The sequence below is a fragment of the Myotis yumanensis genome, unplaced genomic scaffold (genome assembly GCF_028538775.1).
Source record: "Myotis yumanensis isolate MYYU_CA2020_CCGP unplaced genomic scaffold, mMyoYum1.0.hap1 SCAF_1, whole genome shotgun sequence".
Taxonomy (NCBI): domain Eukaryota; kingdom Metazoa; phylum Chordata; class Mammalia; order Chiroptera; family Vespertilionidae; genus Myotis; species Myotis yumanensis.
Genome location: NW_027223752.1, coordinates 148,519,739 through 148,541,594, shown reverse-complemented (window position 1 = coordinate 148,541,594; position 21,856 = coordinate 148,519,739). Strand labels below are relative to the sequence as shown.

The following is a 21,856-nucleotide window of genomic DNA, read 5'->3' as shown; positions in this document are numbered from 1 at the left end:
CTGAGTGGGCTCTCTATTCAAAGGCCCACTTTTGTCTTATTTGAATTCTTAAATATGCAGTGTAGGAACTGCTATTATACTTTTAGGGGGTGTGTCTTATAAACAAGAGGAAATCACATTTAAAACAGTAGCAAACAATGCAAACCAGTTAACAGGGCGCTGAACAGAGGCGTTTTAAAAGCCCAGTGTGGTTGAGAAGTAATGAGAAAGGGCCATTAGCCTCATTTTACAACCTCAGAAAGACAAAGTGGACATTTGTTACCAAGATACCCGGGAACTAGGAGAGAAAGCTTAATTGGGTTTGTAAAGATGCATGTCTCCGTCACTAAAAAAAAATAGTGGTCTCTCTTGCTTACTTAGCAGATCCCTAAGCCACCCAGGAAAGGGGGAAAACAGCCCTAAGTCTCCCTGCCAGGAGGGCACAGAACAGAGGAAACAGCTGCCCCACTGAGCAAGCACAAGCCTCAAATGAGGCCCCTCAGTGAATGAGCTTGTAAGCACTAAACTGCCAAGTGGCAAATTAGGGATAAGTGAGAGATCTGGTGCACCTGGTCAATGAGAGGAAGTCGTCTCATCTGGTATTTAATGGGAAAGGCTAGGGATCCTCAAATGAGGAGCAATTAACCAGTATAATTGATCACTGTACCAAATACCACACACTTAAAGACAAACACATGCCCAAACAGAAAGCTTAAAGATGGGGAACAAAGGTGATATGAGGCATGAAAAAGAAAATTAGATACTGAACGCATTTGTATTTCAGGAAAGGGAGCAGGGAAATAGCTAGATGTTGTCCACAAAATAGCAAGGGACCCATAAAGAGGAAGGGACTTGAGAGACAAAAAAAAGACACTGCCTAATGAGGAAGAAACAGGGAAGCCAGCTTAAATGGCCCATCTCTCTGTGCTGATGGAGAATCATTTGTAATCCTTAGCACCACATCTCTTGGAACCACTTGTTGATGAACCAGAGCAAAGCAGCAACCTAGATGCTGAGGAGCCTGGAAACCAAGTGTCTAGAGACGTCTCAGAGAACACTTGGTCATAAGCAGAGATAAAGAGGGTCATGTGGCATATGTGCGGCCTTTATATCTGAAGGGCTATGCCAGTGGTTCTCAATCTGTGGGTCGCGACCCCTTTGGCGGTCGAAGGACCCTTTCACAGGGGTCACCTAAGACCATCCTGCATATCAGGTATTTACATTACGATTCATAACAGTAGCAACATTACAGTTATGAAGTAGCAATGAAAATAATTTTATGGTTGGGTCACAACATGAGGAACTATATTGAAAGGGCAAGAAGGTTGAGAACCACTGGCCAAGGCAGGAGTAGAGGAATAGCCTGACTCCTCTGGGTGGCTTCAGAAAGGAGAACTATAAACAAAAATTGGAAGCTATAAGGATTCAGATGTGTCCCTTAAATCATTAAGACTGTTGTAATAATCAGTTCATCAATGGAATAGCTGGGGAATGAGTTAATGAATGCTCCTCTGGCCCCCCCCCCCCCTTCCCTGATTTTGGATAAAAAATAACAATTGGCCCCTCTGATAGAATCTAGTGCTTATTTAGAACAAAAGCATATTTCAATTCAAGGATAATAGATGTTAAAACCTATGTTTTTAATTTATACTAAACGAAGACTAATTTATCTTTTAATAAAATATCATTAATTAATCTAGACACAGGATCCATGTTTCAGTTGACATTGAAAATGTGCAAATAAGTATGGGATTTTATACTTATGAAATAATTGTAAGCAAAAAGCAAGCAGGATCTGAGTGTGTTGTGATTGTCCAAAGGGAGAATGCATGAGGGTGAGAGCCCACAGGCATGAGCTCCATCATTGTATGCAGCCCTGGTGCAGTCAGTCTTACCTGTCTTTAGGGATGGTGGGAGAGTAAGGAGAATGGTGGAAAGTTCTGAAAGAAACCAAGTCAGTCTTTGGACATGCTGGCTTCTCTTCCTCTTTACAATTTAGATAAGCAGTTTGGAAAGTTGCATTAATTCTTTCAAGCCATTGTTAGTCACATCCAGATATTTAACTGAGACTCAGATTCAGTGCCTAGTGGATGACAGGGCTTCAGGGAAATCCTCTTCTGGGCTCAGGGAACACAAAGATTATTAAGACAGCCCTCATGCCCAGCCAGTGTGGCTCAGTGGTTGAGTGTCAACCTATAAACCAGGCAGGTCACAGTTCCATTCTCAGTCAGGGCACATGCCCCAGTTGCGGGCTGGATCCCCAGTGGGGGGCCTGCAAGAGGCAGCTGATCAATAATTCTCTCTCATCATTGCTGTTTCCATCTCTCTCCCTCTTCCTTCCTCTCTGAAGTCAATAATATATGTATGTAAAGATAGCCCTCAGTACCTAGCTACCTTTACCCCCAATCCCTTCTTACCTTGTGTCCTACCTCCCCACCTCTCACTCTCTCTATCTGGTAGTACTGGCTTTTCTGGTCTTCTGTGAGCTTGCTCAACTTGTTCTTGTCTCTGGGCTTTCTTTTGTATTTTGTTTCATTTCTTGAAAAATCCTTCCTCAGATATGTATATAGCTCCCTCCCTCATTCAAGGTAGGTCTCTGCTATGTTTCATTTTTACAGAGACCTTTTATGACCATCTTGTAGAATAGCCCACTACCACCCCATTCTCTTGTCACCATGTGGCATTAAATATTTATTTAGTTTACCCCTGTCTATACCCTCATAGAACATAAGCTGCATGAGGGAAAATTTTTATTGTAGCATATAGTTAATAAATATTTGTTGAATTGGACCACCTCCACCTTCCCCCGTCTCCCCCTTCCTTGGCTTTGACCAAATTATTGTCTCACCTGTCCAGAATGATTTGGATCAACTGTTCAAGGAGACATAGAAGTACTTTCAATAAACTTGGAAAACCCCCTCCAGCTCAGCCCTGAGATAATGAGGAGGTGTTTTCTTTGGGGGAGGTAACAATGTACCATCACCTTGACATTAAGAAAAATCTCTTGGTGGAGATTTGATTTGGGAAGGTAGAAAATGTTAAATCAATTGATGAACTGTGGTGTACAAAACTTCGTTGCTGAAACTTTTAATCTGTTTTCTACATGGTAGTCGAGGCAGGGACCTCACTGGTCTGGGAGTCAGAACACCCATTTAATCCTACCTCTGTCTACACAGCTAACTGCAGCCTCTTCCTTTGTAAAATACTGGTAATAATCTCTGTTCTGCCTGTTGCACAAGATTGTTGTGAGAATCAAATGAGCTAATGTAATTGGAAGGGTGTTGGAAACAGTCAAGTAGTTACCAGGTATAAGATATTATACATTAGAAAAACAGTTCATTTGTCAAAAATAAGCCTTCAGTTAGAACCAGTTGGTATTTTAGGGCAGGTTTATAATTCAAATGTTATTTCATAATTACGTGTGTGGATAGAGATCCAAAAAAGAGAAGGGAGAATGAAATGGTTGTTGTATTACTGAATTACCTTTCTTTCCTTAGAAATGAAGAATTAGACTCCAAGTTTGCGATATCAGGAAAATAAGGCATAGCAAAATCATTCCCAGGCTACATGACCCAAGCTTTCTGGGTAAGGTTAAGCCAATTTGCATGAAGCTTGAGCCCAAGAAACTTATTCAGAAACCAGAGAGCACAGGGCAGCTTGTTGAGGTTGTTACACAACCTCATTTCAGGTTGTGTAATCGGCACAGAAGCCAAAAGAAAAAGATACCCAATATAATAGCATCTGGAATTTTTGAGACTGAGAATATAGTAACATTTACCTATGTAGAGGTCCAAATCCACTTCAGGGAAACAGTAATTAGAAAATATTGCATCATGTTTTTCTACCTTTGGAGAAGCTGCGAAATTAAAATTAGCTGATGATGGGGGTACTAGGCCTAGTAGAATGAACAATGTCTTCCTCCCCAAGGATGTCCATATCCCAATCCCTGAAACCTGGGAATATCTTACCTTACATGATAAAAGGGATCTTTCAAATATGATTAAGTTAAGGGTCTTGAGATGGGAGATTACCTGGGTTATTTGGGTAGACCTAAGTAATCGTAAGGGTCCTAACAAGGGAAATAGTGGACTAGAGAGTCAGAACCAGAGAAGGAGATGTGGTGACAGAAACAGAAGTCAGAGAGAGCAGAGGAAATGGGTGCTCCCCTGCCACCTCCAGAAGGACCCCAGCCCTGCTCACCCACATTCCATTCTGACCTCCAATGAAGTCATGTTGTCTTAAGCCACTATGTTTATGGTAAACATGACTAAAAACAATGGCTAAAGATAATTTGTTAACATAAATCATTAGTTTCTTTTGATTCTATGGCTACTGCTGTGGTTATGAATTGTACTCACTGGCTTCCAATCTGTACTTGCCTTTCATTTCCTTGTTATAACACGCACACACACACATACACATGCACATACCTTAAAACATAAAAAGAAAAGTTCGGTAGTAGAGCTGAGGCTCCACTATGATTCCCTGTTTCTCCTGTCTGACGTGTCTTTCAGGAACTTCTAACTTCCCTATAAACCCCTCCTGCCCTCCCCATTTTCCATTTCCCCTACCATCAAAGGGCTGCTTGACCTTTGAGGCAGTTGTTTTCCAGATCTTGGGCTACTTTGAGGAAAGGTTGTGATGGAGCAGTCTTAGGTATGTGAGAGGAAGCAGGCAGCCTAGCAGAGCTGTTAATTCAATTTATGTGAACAGGAAGGACAATTGCTGTGATGCCTTGGTGGCATTAGCTCTTCGAAGGCCCTGGAAGGAATATGAAATACTACCTCCTGGAATTCAATATGGGAATCCCAAGCTCCCAGCATCCTGCCTGGCCAGCAGCCTGGTGGTAGGTAGGAGCCTGTGCTTGGCTGAGAGATCAGATATGATAGATCACTATGCCGTTTCTCAACAGTGATAAAACCTCTGGTTAAGGTTAACATTAAAGTGATTCAAGGTACCATGAGGGTAGGATATCTGGTCAGAATTTTAAAACACAAAGTCTGTATCAACAGGCTACTTTAGAGTTATGTAGGTGCAGTAATATCAATAGTCCAAATGAGTTCCTGGTCAGTCTGCTTTCTCTCCTTCTACCCTTCCCCAACACACAACATTATTACTAAAAAGTGAAGCATAGGAACTGCAGGTAAAACATCCTGATTTCTCTTTGAGAGTTTTCCTGAATTTCAAAGAGAAATTCAACCCATTGTACCCCTCAGCTGTTCTCTCCCCTAATTCTTTTCCAAAAAGGATCTTTTAGGAAGAGAACCTCAGGGAATAAAGCATTTCTAAATATCATTGCGTAAACCCGGGCTTTACAAAATAGAAACTTAAACTTGGAAAGAACAGAAACACGTACATGCTCAGATGTGAAGGCAATGAGCCTGGGAACAGCGGCCATCCCTTTCTCCTTGACTTCTGGGAACATCTTAAAGCGTGCAATCAGCATGGCATACATGTTAGATATGGCGCCACCTAAGGTGCACAGCAACACATAGTTACCTTTACTAGTCATTATCAACATCACTTCACATGCAATTTCCACTGACCCAGAGTCCTCCTTGGACACAGGAGAAGAACTTTTGATTGGCTAACCTTGACCTGAATACTCAGACTCAGGTGCTAGCTAAGAGGGTCCAGAGAAGGAGCATTGGGCCCAACCATGGGACAGATGTCCTCCCTCCACACCCATCTCTGTCACTAAGAGGAACTGCAATTGATTCTGCTCTTTGAAGCAGCATTTAAGAACTAAGGAACTGTTGCCTTCTTTCCCAGCTTGTGAGTGCAGTCATTCTGCACGAGGCTTAGGAAAATCTTACTTATATCCTCATGTAGAAGACATTTCTTTTCATTTCAGCTCATACAAATGCCTTGCACTTGAACGGCTACAAATCAGTTGCTGTTAATCAACAAGTCTTACAGAATGAGAATATACATCCAAGGCCATCTCTTCATACTCATTTGTTAATTCCCCCTAAATTGTTCTTCCCTCTTAAAGATATCATTAAAATATAACCGTAATAGTTTACAAAAATCTTATTTTATAGCTATGGGATGACATGCAACTAAGGGAACTTTAAGTTCATATTGAATTATTTTTCTGTGTCATCCTGAGGGTGTCAAGAATTTCATACAATAAAATTTGTATCTAATAAGTAGAGTTTTATCTGATGTGCAAAGAAGAGTAAGCTTTTCCCCAGGATTGTTGGAAAGGTTAGGATTTTTGCTATCCAGAAAAAAGGACAGATTCTTCTGCATGAGAATGAATATGTGGGCATGGAAACTGTGAGATCATGAAGCAGAGCAAAGGTACTCTCTCCCCCTCACCCAAAGCGGGGCACGCCCAGGTCCTATCATGACGTGAGTACTTTGCGTCCCCTTCCCTTCATGTGGCAAGAGCAAAAGAGCTCCCTGTATTCAGTTGAATGGCCCACACAGGGCCTGATCTTTGCCCCATGAGCCCTGGGCTCTGATACAAGCAGGCAGCCTCACACACAGCAGTCATCAACAAGATCCTGGCTTTGTCATCAGTAAGAATGAGGACGATTCCTACTTCTTCTGGACCCCAGAGACATGGGACAAGCAGAATCTAGGTCAGACCTGCTCTGAGCAGACACCTTTTCTAAAAGTCTGTGTAGGATGCCGTTGGAAAATGGAGCAGCTTTTAAAGAAACTTGCACTCTAGCTATGGTTTCTTAATTCTGGCGCCTAATGATAGTTTGGGCTGGATAGTTACTTATGGGGGCCTGTCCTGTGCATTGCATGGTGTTTACCAGTATCCCTGGCCTCTACCCACCGGATGCCAGCAGCACTGTGCTCCCCCAAAGTGGCCACCAAAAACTGTCCCCAGACATTGCCAAATGTCCCCTGAGGGAAAACACTGGGGGCAAAATTCTCCCATTGAGAACTGCTGCCCTCATTCTTCTCAGACAGGCCAGGGAGAAAGGAGAGGAAGACAAATAGAGCTGCGGCCTGTGGACTCAAGGATCCCAGGTTCGATTCCGGTCAAAGGCATGTACCTTGGTTGCAGGCACATCCCCAGTAGCAGGTGTGCAGGAGGCAGCTGATCGATGTTTCTCTCTCATCGATGTTTCTAACTCTCTATCCCTCTCCCTTCCTCTCTGTAAAAAAATCAATAATATATATATTTTTTTTTAAAAGAAAGTTCATTTCACAGGACACTTGTCCAAGAGGCTTCTAGCTCTGCCTTTCCACTTTTCGGTTTGCACCTCAGTCATTCTCTGTCATGTTCAGCATTCCTGAAAGGGATGAAGAGGCTTTTGGCCTCTGGACAGAGCAGACTGCATTGTGCAGCACAGGTAGGAGGACAGATGCACGAGTCCTGCATGCTCTTATTGCCCATGAATCTTCAAGAAAAAAGGATGCAAAAGCAAGCCCTGAGTCATTCTGAAAACCCTGTAGATAGGGAAGGTGTGTGACTAAGCCAAGCCTTTCCTCTCTCCCCCTCAGTTCTTCATGACGCGCTGAGCAGTGACAAGTGCTCGGGTCTCTCTGGTTGTCAGGCATAGGTGACATAACATAAACGGATTTCTTCTAAGTCCCAAAGGACTTTCCATGAAACATGAAGCCTCTGGACATTATAGATGGAGGCATAAGGCAAACAGCTGAGCTATATATTCAGCTACAGAGCTAACTCTTCATGTTAAGTCCCAGACAACAGGACTTTCAGATCTCAGGCAGGTAATATGTGCGATTTCCCCTTCCTCACTCCTTAAATTGTAAGACCCTTTACTTCAGGAATAAAGCTGACTGCTACCTAGAAAGACATGTATTAATGATTCAGGATGCTATCAACCTTTCTTCTGCAATGCCTACGGAGAGTAGAGAAGAAACAGGTTGCCAATTGCTTTTCTTCTGTACCCTCCCTACTTTGCAATGTCTACATTACATTGTAACATGATGTCGATGGCTTCTATTTTAGGTCTTTGGGGCCAAGGGAGGAGCCCCATGATCAAGCTTAAGTCTTGTCTAACCCCTTTTCTTGACCATTTGCTGTCATTGGTGAGGGTGTTGGGGAAACCCTCAATCTATAACTGGCTTAACACAACTGCCAGAGACGATGCTTTCTCTGGGACAGGTGGGTTTCAAGACCAGCCAGGTAATTAGGCCTGTCTCAAGCCCCTTTAGTCAACTTTTTAGGGTCCACATGAGCAGCTGTTAGCATCTGTTCACTCTGCCCTCCTGGGAACCATTAAAATAGATCCTGGGATGCTCCTGGCTCCCTCAGGGACAACTCAGTCATGCAACTAACCTTATAATAGGAGAAAGAATAAAGGTAGAAGTGATGTTGATCTCTGAACCCTATCTAATTGCTCATGAAAAATACCTTAAGCCTTAAGAGCCTTAAGAACTTAAGAGCAACAGATCCAGGCAATGATGACAAAGTTCCCTCAATAGGAGATGGTTTTCCAGAGAAAAAACTAAGTACTAACTTTTCTACAAATGAAGACTAGCTAAAAATTCATCACAGCTGGCATTCAATGACTTATAAAGAAAAGGCTAATTTTCCCTACAATTTAACTAACAGGTTTTCCTTCAGCACCTGAAAAAAAAAGTGCGATAGCTTTAAAAACATAAAATAAAATAGCAGATCTGAGCTTATAGGTAAAGCTGCTTGATTTTAAGCCTACTGTTGCTCATTTATCATTTCTTTTTCCATCCGTTTTTTTATTTTCTCCCTCCCTCATTATCCCCTTGTTTCTGTAGATTTGCTGAGGAGAGATCACAATGTGGCCTTTGCTAGGCCTGCCACAATGGCAGGCGTGGAGCTGGCTCCCCTAGGGGAGCGCCCACCCGTTATGATGACCTCCTTCTTGCACTGATTAGGTGATGATCTGCACACCGGGTTTCTTTTCCATGGGTCATTGATTCTTTTTTCCCACTGCCCTCCTAACTTCTGTTTCTTCCTTGCATCAAACCAAGGTCACACACACACACACACACACACACACACACACACACTGGGAAGCAAGCGCAGGCCTTTGTTTCAGGTTGATTCTCTTGGCTGAAAGAGGTGTAAATAACTTGAGCTTAGAATGCAATGGAAGGCGATAAAAGGCAGGATGGGAGAGACTGAATGGCTTGATAAAGAAGAGAAGGAATGAGAAAATTCCTGAAGAAATCATCACCCTCTCCTTTAGTTCTAAGAAACTGCCTCGTAGGCACTCTCCACCCTCCTTGAAATTAGTGTAAATCAGCTTCTCTGCTTGTTGCTTGAGAGGAACAGGGTTCTTAGGATCTATTAAGTATCTGCCTGTCATGCATTCTCAAACAGAGAATGCTTTATTAAAAGAGGCTGCCCTTTTCCTTTCTCTAATTCTGGGAAGAGCATCAGAGAGTGAATTCTCTTACTAGGCATCTTTATTCTTTTGTTCCACATGACGCATACATCTTGTATGTGGGAGCCCAGTAGAAGCCCTGGGTAAATATAATCTTTGTTTATGCTCTTTTTGAACACAAATAACTAATGTTCAAGCATGGGATAGTTGGCTTAGAGGCATGGCCAATGGTCGAGTGTACTTAATGATGCTCATTCTTTTTATCAATATACAGACTATTGAACTTAAGCAGAAGTACAAACAAGATATTTAAGATTTCCCAGGTTCATAATAGGGCATTGCACAATAGAAGAAAGAAACACAAAGAAAAGTTGTAATATCATATACCAGGAGAAAATATCCCATCGCCAGAGCCCCCTGGCCAGCCAATGATTTCTCTCATTTTCTTTAGGGTGACATATTCCAAAAGCACAAATACTGGAGCAATTTCATAGGTGAACCTGAAATGCAGTAATGGCCACATTTTATTTATGTAACTCAAATAAATAATTCACCACTATAGTATCTACAGAACTATTTCCTTTTTTCAAACACTACATTCACAAATGTTATGATTATAGATGAAGTAGAGAAAAAATTATGTCTTCTAAAAGGTTTGCTCATTTTTCTATGTTCGTAAAGTTAAGAGCTTCAATTATTGACTTAGTGCACAATGGTCATTTATCATCTATATATATAAAAGCCTAAGCAACTGTTTGACAGTTCAACTGGTAGCTATGACATGCACTGACTACCAGGGGGCAGACAGTCAATACACAGGCATGGAAACATGGAACAGTCTGATGAATCTCAGAGGGAAGAGGGAAGGGGAGGGAAGAAAGAGATTAACCAAAGATCTTATATGCATACTAGAGGCCTGGTGCAAAAATTCGTGCACTGGTGGGGTCCCTTGACCTGGCCTGCACCCTCTCACAATCCGGGACCCTTGGGGGATGTCAGATGGCCGGTTTCAGAAGAATCCCTGCAGGCCAGGCCGAGGGACCCCACCGGTGCTCGAATCCGTGCACTGGCCTCTAGTATTGAATAAATAAAGAACATTGCTGAGTAACACTATTTCAAAGATAACATCTAATCTCATTTGTCTTTTACAGTATACATTATTATCAATCCAAAATTCAAAAAGGTCCCTTTTTGTGTTTAAAAAATGTTGTATAGCTTTGCATAAGTTATATCAACACTATATTCTATTAAGTTAGAGTGAATAGCAATATATGTCTGACATCCATATCACTATTTTAGGGGTTACTTAATAAAAGAGATTTTCACATGAGAGGTAGAATAAAGACTATGAAACTTCACTAATAATTATTCTTGATTACACAAAAACACGTTTACCTACTTACATATTAGTGTTTGCTGTTGATGTCAGCCAGTCTGCTGCTAATCCAACCATATCCAGTCCAGTGGAGAGTTGATTGAAATATCTGGGATGCCCTGAATAAAATGGATGCCCAGAATTAGGACTGCATCCAATGAAAATAAATGCCCCTCAAACACATAATTTCTCTTGCTAAAGAACCTTCAAAGATCCTATAGAAGTAGGAAATCCATATTCAAAAACCCAATATGCATGCATGCATGCACACACACATCCCCCAAAGGAACATTTCCTCTAACAAGAGAGACTATTTTGGATTTTTGGCATTTCTAAATATGGTCCTTAAATATTCTCTATTAAAATAACAAATGTGGTCTGCAATGTGGGAAAAATATAGCCCTTTTTTCAGTAGATTTGTAAACTATAGTGCTTGTGCAATCCAAAGCTATTCAAAGACAGGCTTTTCTTGTTTACACTGGTGCTACTAAAAATCCTTTTTTTGTTGAAGCTGTTCTGGAATCGGTCATACCATGACATCTGCCAGCCATGCCAACATTCATAATGATATCAGTGACAAACGCCTGATGATTACAAAAGACAAGGCAAAAATGAGAAAATAGGACATTCTGTTGAATGATTTGCCCTTGATTAAAAAGGTGATGATTGTCTAAAGATGGCATGGAGAAACCTAATTCTTGTCAATTCTTTTCTGTCCAAATATTTAATTATAAACAACAGGACTCCTTCATAGCTGTGATTCAAAATAAAGAGAAATACAGTCAACATCACTGTCTTGTCAACAAGATACATGAAGATATAGTCAATGGACCAATCAGTCCATTAGCAAGGCTTATCTAATTAATTTCTGGATTTCTCAGAGACTCTCTAAAGGGGTTGACATCCAAATACTCCTGAGGCCATTATTTTAAATGTGATGGTAAGTATCTCATTAGAATTCCACTTCTGTGTCTTGCCCCATAAAACCTATCTATAAATCTGTGATTTGCTTAGCAGCAAAAATTTTGGAAGACGAACAATTATGGAAATAGCGTCTGATAAAAAGGCACCTGCCACTGACTGGACACCTGTCTGAAGCCTGGGGATGTGATAGCCTCTCATGCCAGCATGGGCAAAACAAGATTTAAAAAAGCAAAGCAGAAAGCAGGGATGCTATCTCTAGGACTGGGGTGCTCTCTTATCAGCCTCCTGCATGTGGCTAGACAATTAGATGCCGAGAAAAGATAGGAGCCAGGAAAGAAAAGAGCACATTTGAAAGAGATTGGGTTTTGTGAAGCTCTCTCTATCCCACCTCCACCATTGTTTTACCTCCCTTTGGCCTGGCACAGTGCCCCTCTAGCTTTTTTTGCTCTTTTCCAGGCCTATGATGCTGACCCTGTCAGTTTGTGAATCCACGGAAAGTGAAAAAGCCTCCTTTGGTTTCCACCATTGCCCTCTGGAACAACCCCCCACTCCTCTCTGCCTCATTGACTCCCCATTTCATTAGAGCTCACAGCTGAAACCACAGTCCTCTGCTCCCTTCTGGTGCCCCTGCATTTCCCTTTCCTTAAGCCATTTCTTTAAAGCGAGAAAATCAGTAAGGATTAACAAATCTATCTGTTCATCTACTTTACCAATTCATAGACATTTTCTCCATGGATCTGGTGTTTGCTAGCACCCACTATTTAACTCTATGTAAACTTTGGGTTGAAAACCTCAGCATAAAATTGAGAGAGATTCCAAGGCCTGTGTTGTGGCCCAGGATGTCAGAAGACCAGTCGCCCCTGATGATTGCTTTTGGGAAATGGTGGGAACAAATTTGATACTTCAGTGGCCCATCTCCCTTCTGTATTTCTTTTTGGCCTTGGTCACCCATTTTCCCTGAATCTCTCTTCCCTCAATTTTTTTTGCATTTACTGATAATGATGTGAAAATATAGAGGGAGATAGTTTGACAGGTCGGAACAACATAACCTCTTGATTTCTGCAGAAATATTATTTTGCTCCCTTCGAATGACCCGTACAAGCTGCAGGTAAATCCAGGCAGGGCTCTCTGAGAGAAGGAGAGTGGGAGGCCTGCCTTGGAGCTTGCGGAGCTGTCCTGGCAGCCCTGGCATCCAGCTGCTGCTGCTGCTGCTGCTGCTGCTGCTGCCCCCACCGGGCCCTGTGCTGCCAGGCTCCACGCCAGGAATCAGGTGGCCAGGGTAGCCTGAGCAGCCAGTGATACAGTGAGTTTGAAAGGTGAGATTAGAGCCGCTTCAGGCTCTACAATGCTCCCCACAGATTAGCAAATGAGACAGGAAGGATGCACAGACTGTTTGTCCAGAATCAGTGGGGGAGGGGCCTAGAGTCGTCCAAACTGCTCTCTTTGTACTGTTAACATGCACCCAAGGAGGTCTCACTTACTAACCCTTCAATTCCTTTGACTGATGGTTTAGTTAAAAGATTCAAGACAACATTTAACCCTTCCACCACCCAACCACCACCACCACCACCAAATCTAAGGACCCCCACAAACGCGAATTATTCCAGGATTCTTACCATTTTTGGCAGTTTTTGGTCCTAATATTTCTTACAGAGGTAATTTTATCAAAACATGAAGGCATCATTTCCCCACTGCCCCTCATGCCACTCAAAGCTTGAAGCCCAAGTGGAAATTAGGTTAACGACTCTCAGTAGAAAGCAGTCGATAAGATGCATTTTTAAAAACAATCTTCTAAGAATCATTAAAATGCTTAATGTAGCAGGGTAGTAACTACTCTACAAACCCTAAATAATACTTGTTGTCAAGTTACAACATAAACTCCTATAAGTAACAAGTTTATAGGAGTTTATGCTATAGAGAAGATGACTGCTGTTAATTCTTTGAAATGCAATTTGTGGGTAAGGGGGAAGACTATGTATGTTATGAATAATATTGATATTGAATTAATATCAATATGCCTTGCTTGAAAATCCAATTTAATCAATCATATTTTTTCCTAAACTTTAAATAACATGCATGAGAGCTATACTTGCCCAAAAGATGTAAAAACATTATGGTAAAAATCAAAGAATTGAATTGACCCATGTTTTCCTGACACTAAATGGAACATTGACAGACAGAATTACTTTCATTGACTTGCATTTCCCATTATCTCAAGTCTTTAAATTGTATTTCAGACACCACCAGATTTTAAGGACAAAGATGTAAAACATTTGTATAGATTCTTTTTGGTTTGGCAGCCAAAAAAAAAAAATTAAGTAGCATTTTACTATTAACATTTAAATATCAAGTTAAGGGAATGGGTTAAACAAAAAAATGAATTAAAAGCATTTTTCAGGTTTGTACTTACAGATACATGAAAAGCTGGGGGAAAAAAACATCTTCAATGCCTAGTATATAAATCATGTGGATTCTCTATGAACATAACTGAGAATGATATCCAATAAGCCTTCCAAACCATACCGGACAGACGGAATTTGATAGAAATCACCAAACTAAATTCCTTTCCCTATGTATCTAGTCTTAAGTCTATAGTCTCACAAAAGTGGATACCAATGGTTCAGTAAATTAATTTCCTAAGGTTTCTTTTATGCATACCTTTCCTCTCTGTTGGTTTAACGAATGTACAAAGAACACCGCCCCCCCCACCACACACACATACACATGCACACCCCCACACAAAGAGCTAAAATCACGCAGCAGATATTCTTAAAATGTTTGTTGTTGATTAGAATTACATGGATCAAATTTAGCTCCAAATCAATTAGCCAGAAATCAGTTTAGATCCACAAGTTCTCTCTCTTTCCCCCTGAAAATCCAGTCATTTTTATTGCTCTAATGAAGTATCAGGATGATTAGAGACGATGTAGAAAAGAAAGGGGTAATCGTGACCTGAGAGATGAATAGCTGATTTTGTGTAGACAAAATTAAAACTTAGAATGCACCCAAACAAATGGTACACCTGGCACTATAAAATGGATAGATGGTGAAGAGTTCTGTGAAAAAGCAATAAATTTGCTCCTAAGGATATCTGATTTCCCTCACCCCACCCCACCCCACCCCCCTTTATCTGATATACAGAGTGACTATGAAGTGCACATTTTGTATAATATGGCTAAATTGTTAAGGTAGTTTGAATTGTGTTTTCTTTTGTGTACATGTCTTTGAAAATAGAGACAAACTGGAGTTCAAATCTAAAGTGTTGGCCATTTGAGACAATGCCAGAACATTATCCCTCTTGGTCAATAATTACATAGGATGGTTTGTCCAAATTCTCACCCTTCCTATGTCAAAGTAATTACCAGCACTATATTAGCATTTGGGCTTTTGTTTAGATCATATTTTTTGACCGTTCATTTTCATATCCCCCCCCCTTTTTTTTCTGCATTTTGGGTCGCTTCTACTGGCCTCTGCTGACAAATGCTTGTTTCTATATCAGTGGTTCATCTCTTTGACCAAATATGTGCAATGTAAAATATGACAATTTATAACTAGATAATGTTTTTGACATTATCAACTTCAGAATCATTAACACTAATAGTAAAGGGTGCTTTTGATTAGGATCATTCTGATAATGTCTATTTTTTAAATGATGAAAAATTTTGTAAATTTGAAAATATCAGTAACTCCAAAAAACAGAAAATATTTTATAGAAAAAATAAAGATTGTGAAAGAAAAAAGAGCTTTATTATTTCTGATGGGACAATACCTGTTTTAATTGCATATTTTAGAGTTGTTTGGCAATGCATCAAAATTTCCTCCAAATTTTGTGGTTGGTCTGCCAATTCCCAATTATATTCTTGAAGAAGCTCATTAGGGTAATGGAAATCAATCACTTTGGTTGATCTATCGAAACTTTTCACCACATACTGAAGCAAAATATCCATAACATCCTGCAGGAACGCCAAGGTGGGTCTTTCTCCATCACAGGCTGGCAGCAGGTCTAAGGAATGAAATCAAAGTGCCACGTTTTATTTTATTTTTTATCAGGTAAAATTAATTTTAATAATATATATTATTTAACCCAATATGTCCAGAATACTATCATCAAAACGCCACATTTTAATTTTACTATGAAAATGCCCAGGCAAGATCTGATCCAGCAATTTCTCTATGAGCTGGCGATTGTATGTTTAAAAAAATCTTCGGGAAACGCAGAGCTTTTTCTTTCAAAGGGAGGCACTTTTCAAAGAGGAAAGAATGAGAGAAATTAGTATTTCTCCCCACCTCCCGCCCCAAATAAATTCCTGCATTTCAATTCTAAACTTAATTGCTTTCTTTTTAAAACAGAGCGTGCCTCTTCACAGGGGTTCTTCAGAAACGTTTTTTTTTTCTCAGTAAACCATCCGCCACGATTATGGAAATTGTCGACGTCAGAAGTGTTTGAGGAACCAACGCCTTTGGGCAAACCGGACAAAGCGGAGCATTCGAAGTTAGGAACTCTGACCCATTAGGAAGGCCCGCTGTTTCCGAGGTCAGAGTGTGTGTGTGTGTGTGTGTGTGTGTGTATGTGTGTGTGTGTCACGCGCGCTTGTTTGGATGACTAGGTATGTAAATGCAAGGGAGCAAAACCGCTTGCAGTTCTCACGTGAATAGAATCGTTCTCCTGTGAAATAGCAGCTACAAATTACTCTTGCGATCTAAAGACAGAAAGTCTTTTCACTTCTGACCTGGAAACCGAGTCCCACCCGAGGCCTCTCCAGCACCAAGAAGCCGACCACGAGCTCCCGGCGCGAGGACACCTTGGTCACCGCAGCGCCCCTTCCAACGCGGGCGCCCCGCACCGCGCAGAGGCTGGGGTCCGGTCTCGGACCCGGGGCAGGCCCTGCGTGTCTCACTTTAAGCTGAAGATTCTCCTAAAGTCGTCCTCCGCCCTCCACCTGGAAGCCGGGGGTCGGGCTCGCGGCGCCGGATGGCGCACGGGCAGAGCCTCGGGCACTGGCTCCAGGGGCCCAGCGAGGCGCCTTTACCTGTTGCGTGCAGAAATGCGTAGTTGACATCCGCTTTGGGACAGCTGCAGGGCTTCTGGTTGCAAGCACAGGCGGCCTTCCGGGAGGTGGCCCGCGGGGGCTCGCTCCCGCCACTCTCCGCTGGCTTCTCGGCGTCTCCGTAGAGCAGAGCTGGGCAAAGACACCGAGCGCGGATTTCGGTCAGCCGCCCTGTGGGCCCGGCTCCCCAGCCCCCGCCCACCCCGCACCGAGTAACCCCGACTCCGCGGCCGAGGATGCAGAGCTGAGAAGGTGGCTTTGCGCCGCGGCCCCGAGGCGCCCAGCCCTATCGCCTCCCGCCCCGGGGTACCGGCTCTCACCGCACAGCTTGTTTCCGATGCCTCCCGTGAACTTCTGGGCCACCTGACACCAGGCTCTCGCTGTAAGGAAAGACAGGCACGAGGTCGGCGAGGCAGAAAGAGAAGAGCAGACAGACGGACGTGCTAAATTTCGTTCTCTGTAAACGGTGTCAATACACCTGGCGTCCGGGAAGGGGCCGCCCCGGGTTCGGCGCCGCGGGCAGGTGCGGGAAGTGCGCGGGAGCCTGGCGATCCCGCCCGGCCCTCAGTTTTCTGATTCTTTCCCCCAAGGTGAAGCCCACACCGCGGCTTCTAGGTGCCAGTCGGCTCGGGCAATCTCCTCCCGCTTCCTGCCTCGCTCGGGCGAGTTTTCCCAGACACCGAGCCTGTCCCTTTCCTCGCAGGCTCTCCGTTCAAACCAAGAATTCTCTCCCCTTTCCCATTTATCCTTACCCCACTGCCACTCTGTCCCTCTCTAGGATCCAAGCACCAAGATGGTGGCAGTGTCCCAGGCCTGAGGAATTGAGGGGTCGAGGAAACGCCTCTGATGAGAAGGCTCGCCTAGACTTCGGAGGAGCGGACCCAGGATTCGTGGGGCGCCTTCTTAGGGGATAAGGACCTGCGGGGTTTTGGTCTCTTGGGCCATGAGGGACCTACCCCGAGAGGAGGACGCAGCCGCTGAAGTTTCCTATTGCAGGTGGAAAATCTCCTTCCTCTCCCCGAGCCCCGCACACCCCAGTCCACCCTCAAAGCTCACCTGCTGCAGGTCCTGGTTTTCCTACCTGTGCTGGGGTTCTCGGGATCCCCGGAGCCATCTTCAGAGCCGAAAGACCAAAAGCTGGAGCCGGGAGATGCCATCGGCGCTGCGAGACTGGAGCAGATCGCCTCCGAGTGCGAAGTGTGGGCGCACTGCCCTCGGCTCGGTCCCGCGCGCGCGTGCGTGTGTGTGCGTGTGTGTGCAAAGAGGAGGGCAACGCGCGGGGACCCGCGCGGCCGCGGGTAGGTTTCACTCAGGGACAGGAAACGTGCGTGTCTACGTGTGTGTGTGTGTGTGTGTGTGTGTGTGTGTGTGTGTTGGAGTTAGGGCTTTGAGACGTGGCGGCAACGCTCTGAAAGCCTAGAATGCTAAGTAGGGAAGGGGACGAGAGGGTTCTCCGAGCCAGGAGAGGGGAAAGCGCAGAGCGCCCTAGTGATTTTGAAGGCGAGGGAGCCCGAAACGGATGGATGAGCGGGCGGCGGGAGTGCGCTGAATCAGGAGGGTGAGACTGACAGAGCTCAGCAGCGGGAGTCGGAGTGAGTGGGTGGGAGGTGTGCCCGCGAGCTCCCGCAGAGGGCAAGGCGGGAGGGAGCCCGCTTGCCTCCCGGCCCGGATGCGCTGTCCAGGGTGCTAACGCGGCTGACTACGCGCTGGCCTCTGGGAAGGGTGGACCAGAGAGACTTTGGCGAGGCGGGAAGGGTGGCGGGGAGCAGTTTTACGCACGCTGGGATAAGGGTATTGTTTGAGGTCTGGCTGCGGCTGCGGAGGAGGAGGAGCGGTTCCCGCCCCCGCCTTCCTTCAAGTGGGTGCTAGGGTCGCTGTGACCTCGAGAGACGAGCGACTGGGCCAGAATCCCGAGCGGTTCCGCAGCTCCGAGAGGGAATGGTGGGGGAAGGGCGCCTACGCGTTAATGGGCTCATTTCAGCTTCTTAGTAGCGCCTAATGCCTGCCTACTGAGCCGCGAGATCCCCGGCGGCGCCCCAGTCCTGGGCTTTCGAGCGCGCTGTCGCCCGACCCACCGTCCAGCTTCTGACTGATGGATGGGGAGAAAGGCTGCCAATTGAGGCAATTAAAATCCATGCTGGAGTCTACCGTAGTCTATCACCGAGGACCTCGGGCTGGAGAAAAAATAAAACAAATGGGAACTTCTTGGAAGGGGCGTGAGGAAGAGCAGAGAAGGAGAGCAGCTAGGACTGGCTGGATTGACAGTCGTCGGGGCATGGGATCGAGTCATCTGTGACCTCGGCCTGCGGAGGCGCGGAAGGGCCGTTTCTTCCGTGTGACTGCAATCGGTGGGTGCGTGGGAGGCGTGCACAGAGTTTCAACTCGTGTGCAATTTGAGCTTTCCAAATCGGAGGCGGAAAGAAGGCATCTCCTTCCTGCTGGGCCCTCTTTTTAGCGGGCCTCAAATCAATGACCCCTCTCCCCCTGAGAATCTCTAGGATAGAATGTGTGTGTGTGGGGGGGGGGGGGGGCGGGGAGGGAGTAATTGGCTATATCCGTGGCCTGTGGAAAAGGGGTTTCTCCTCTCCTGAGGAAGTTCAAGTCTCTCCTCTGTTAAAATTTCCTTTCTCTAAAAGCTGTTAAACAAAGGGAGGGCGCCCTGAGAACTCAAAGCCCGCTGAGCTCGCATGGCTTTCCCGTAGCCATCTAGAGAGCAGCGACCCTCCCGCACACTAAGCTGGTGGAGAGAGGGGCGAGGAGGACCTGGTGGGAAAGGGCTGCGTTCGGCCTCCCGCGGAGGCGTTCATTCCTGACGTCCTGCTCCCCTTGGGCAAACGCTTCTCATTTCCATTGTGTTGCAACCACTCTTTCTCTGACCTCCTAACCAAGTCACCAAAGCTGCTGCCAAAGCAGAGATCCACGGATCCTCCTTCTCGGCCACCACCCCTCGGCCCTGGCTGAGAAAGGGCATCGTGGGGCTAGCATGGCCGCCTGCAAGTTCAACTCCAGTGTCCCGAGGCGCGAGGAAGCCTGGTCAATTGTCTCCACTAAGCTGTGTCTTCTTCCCACGTGCCCGATCCCGAAGGAGCCGTTCCATCGGTCCCACCGCCGCCGGGCCCACTCTGGGAGTGGGCGCAGAGCGGGCTGTGTTCAGAAGCCTGCACCAGGCTGCGGGCGCGAGGTGAGCGCCGACCCAGGCCTCATTGTGGCCCTTCATTGTGGCTTCGGGCTCCAACGCTCCCGTGAAGCCAGGTCACAACTCTGGGGGTGTCATGATGCGGTAGTTCCGCCTTCTGGGGCGAAGGGCGGCTTCGCGGCTCTCGCTTCAGCCGTGCAGATGCGCGCCCGAGAGCCCGGTTCTTTGTTTAAATCCACACCAAATCCTGCCAATGTTTCCCTTCAAGCCAGCAGGCTGGGGTGGCAGGACTTTTCTACTATGGATGAGTGGTCGAAAACAGAAAGGTGCTTTAAAACGAGCATTTAACACACACACACACACACACACACACACACATCCCTGAAGGACGAAGAAGATTAAAACACGAGGAAGGTAGAAATCACACCTGGATTTCACGGATTTTTAAAACACAGTGGCTTGAAATTCTACCCCATTAAATCCCGCGGCTCCGGAGTACTTTGGATCCAAGGGAAGTATTTGCAGGTTTAATGTAATACCCTACTTCAGAGGCACTCGGGATCTGATTTGTCCTTCCCTAACGCCGTCCCGCCTAGACGGCAATTTGCTGTTTACAGACGCATTTCACAAAGGAGCCCACACCCCACCCCCCTTGCTGGGCTTGGGGTTGGAGATAACAAAAGAGCTCTGGGAGGTAATAATTACAGTCATTAGTTCACAAAAGAGGCGGCCTCCGACAGGGAAAGGGAGGCGGCCAGCTCTGGGGAAAAGCTTTCCAAGGAGAGAGAGACCCACACTCCCGCGCGCGCGCGCGGCTGGCAGGCCGGCTCCCTCGGCTGACCTATTTTTTGTTCGTGGATGATCCAGAGATCGCGCCGCAGGCCCGCCAAAGACGGGTGTGCGGTGAAGGCTTTCCCTTATGTCCTCCCAGTACTTACAAGTCGAAGGATAGAGAAAGAAGGGAGATGGGAAAAGGTTCAAAACAAATAAATGCAAGAGAAAAAACAAAAACATTGTATTTCACCTAACGTTTGCCATTCTCTTGGGGGGCGGGGGGGAGGGGAGGATGTTAGGCGCATTCTCTACCTTTCCCCTGCGCTCAGTACTTTTCCGTTACCCACTGCTTGGGGATTTCGCGATTTTCCTATTATTCTCATTTCAGATTTTGCAAGACATGACGAATGGCTTGCAGTTTCCAGTAAACAGCCTCTCCCAGTTCGCAGTGGACTGCCTACACCCGGCTTCCCGCCATCACCTGGCACCTGGTCCAACCGGTTACTCCGACCTGCACAGGAAATACAAATATCCCGCCCCCCTACACTTGATCGCTGACAGGACACACTGGTCTCAGACGCTGTGAGAGAATGGAACACCAATTTTAAAACTCGCACAACGTTTTTTGGCCTGGATCCTGTCTGCACGGACCTAACAGAGGGGATTTCGGGGACGGGTCATTGCCTCTCTTTCCAGCAACGGAAGGGCCAGGCTGCCAGGGCTCTGGTCTGCAGGGACCACTCGGGAAGGCTAGGTTGACGAAGGGGCTTGCCAGGAAGCTCGGCCTTTACCCCCAGATCCCTCTCGGCGGCCTGTGCGCTGGGTAGGGGCGGAGGGCCGGGCCACCTTCGGTTACGGAGATCGCTTCCTCCCGAGACCCGCCAGTGAGCCGTGTCCTGCGGCGCAGCTTTGGTGGGTGTCTGGGCCCGGCCCCGCCCCGCCGCCCGCCGCAGCTCGGACGCGATCCGCACAGCCCACGGCGCGAACCCAGGGAAAGAGCAGGCCTAGATAGAGTGCACTTGGCCTTGGATCTCAGCCCTGTCTCAGTACGAGGTTGCCCCTCGGGCGCGTCTCATTTGTAAAATTAAGTGTTTGCATGAGTCATCTCTGGGGGACTGCGAGCGCCCATTCAGTGGGATGGAGAAAACCTTACATCCAGGTGACCAAGCGGCACAACATAATCGGCCAGCGCACGTGCCCTCGCCTTCTCCTCGAATAGCTCCCCAAAGTCTCCTGTCTCTGGGCCATGGGTGTAGGAGCCGGGACAAGGCAGACGGTGCAAGCCCCATCCTAGCCAGAACCCTCCTTCCAATCAGTCCTCGAT

The 21,856-nt window shown here is 45.8% G+C and overlaps 1 protein-coding gene across 1 annotated transcript in view; it reads right to left on the bottom strand.

Moving 5' to 3' along the window:
* GAD2 (glutamate decarboxylase 2) overlaps window positions 1-18,325 on the bottom strand; it is a 57,165-nt gene extending 38,840 nt beyond the window's left edge. Inside the window, exons 1-7 of the mRNA XM_070432961.1 lie at window positions 17,704-18,325; window positions 16,943-17,002; window positions 16,605-16,754; window positions 15,344-15,577; window positions 10,679-10,769; window positions 9,663-9,775; window positions 5,336-5,451 (exon numbers count right to left, since the gene is read on the bottom strand). Coding sequence (XP_070289062.1) covers window positions 5,336-5,451; window positions 9,663-9,775; window positions 10,679-10,769; window positions 15,344-15,577; window positions 16,605-16,754; window positions 16,943-17,002; window positions 17,704-17,779 — 840 coding nt within the window. The 5' untranslated portion in view covers window positions 17,780-18,325. The remainder of the gene's footprint in view (window positions 1-5,335; window positions 5,452-9,662; window positions 9,776-10,678; window positions 10,770-15,343; window positions 15,578-16,604; window positions 16,755-16,942; window positions 17,003-17,703) is intronic.
* Between the last annotated feature and the right edge of the window lie 3,531 nt (window positions 18,326-21,856).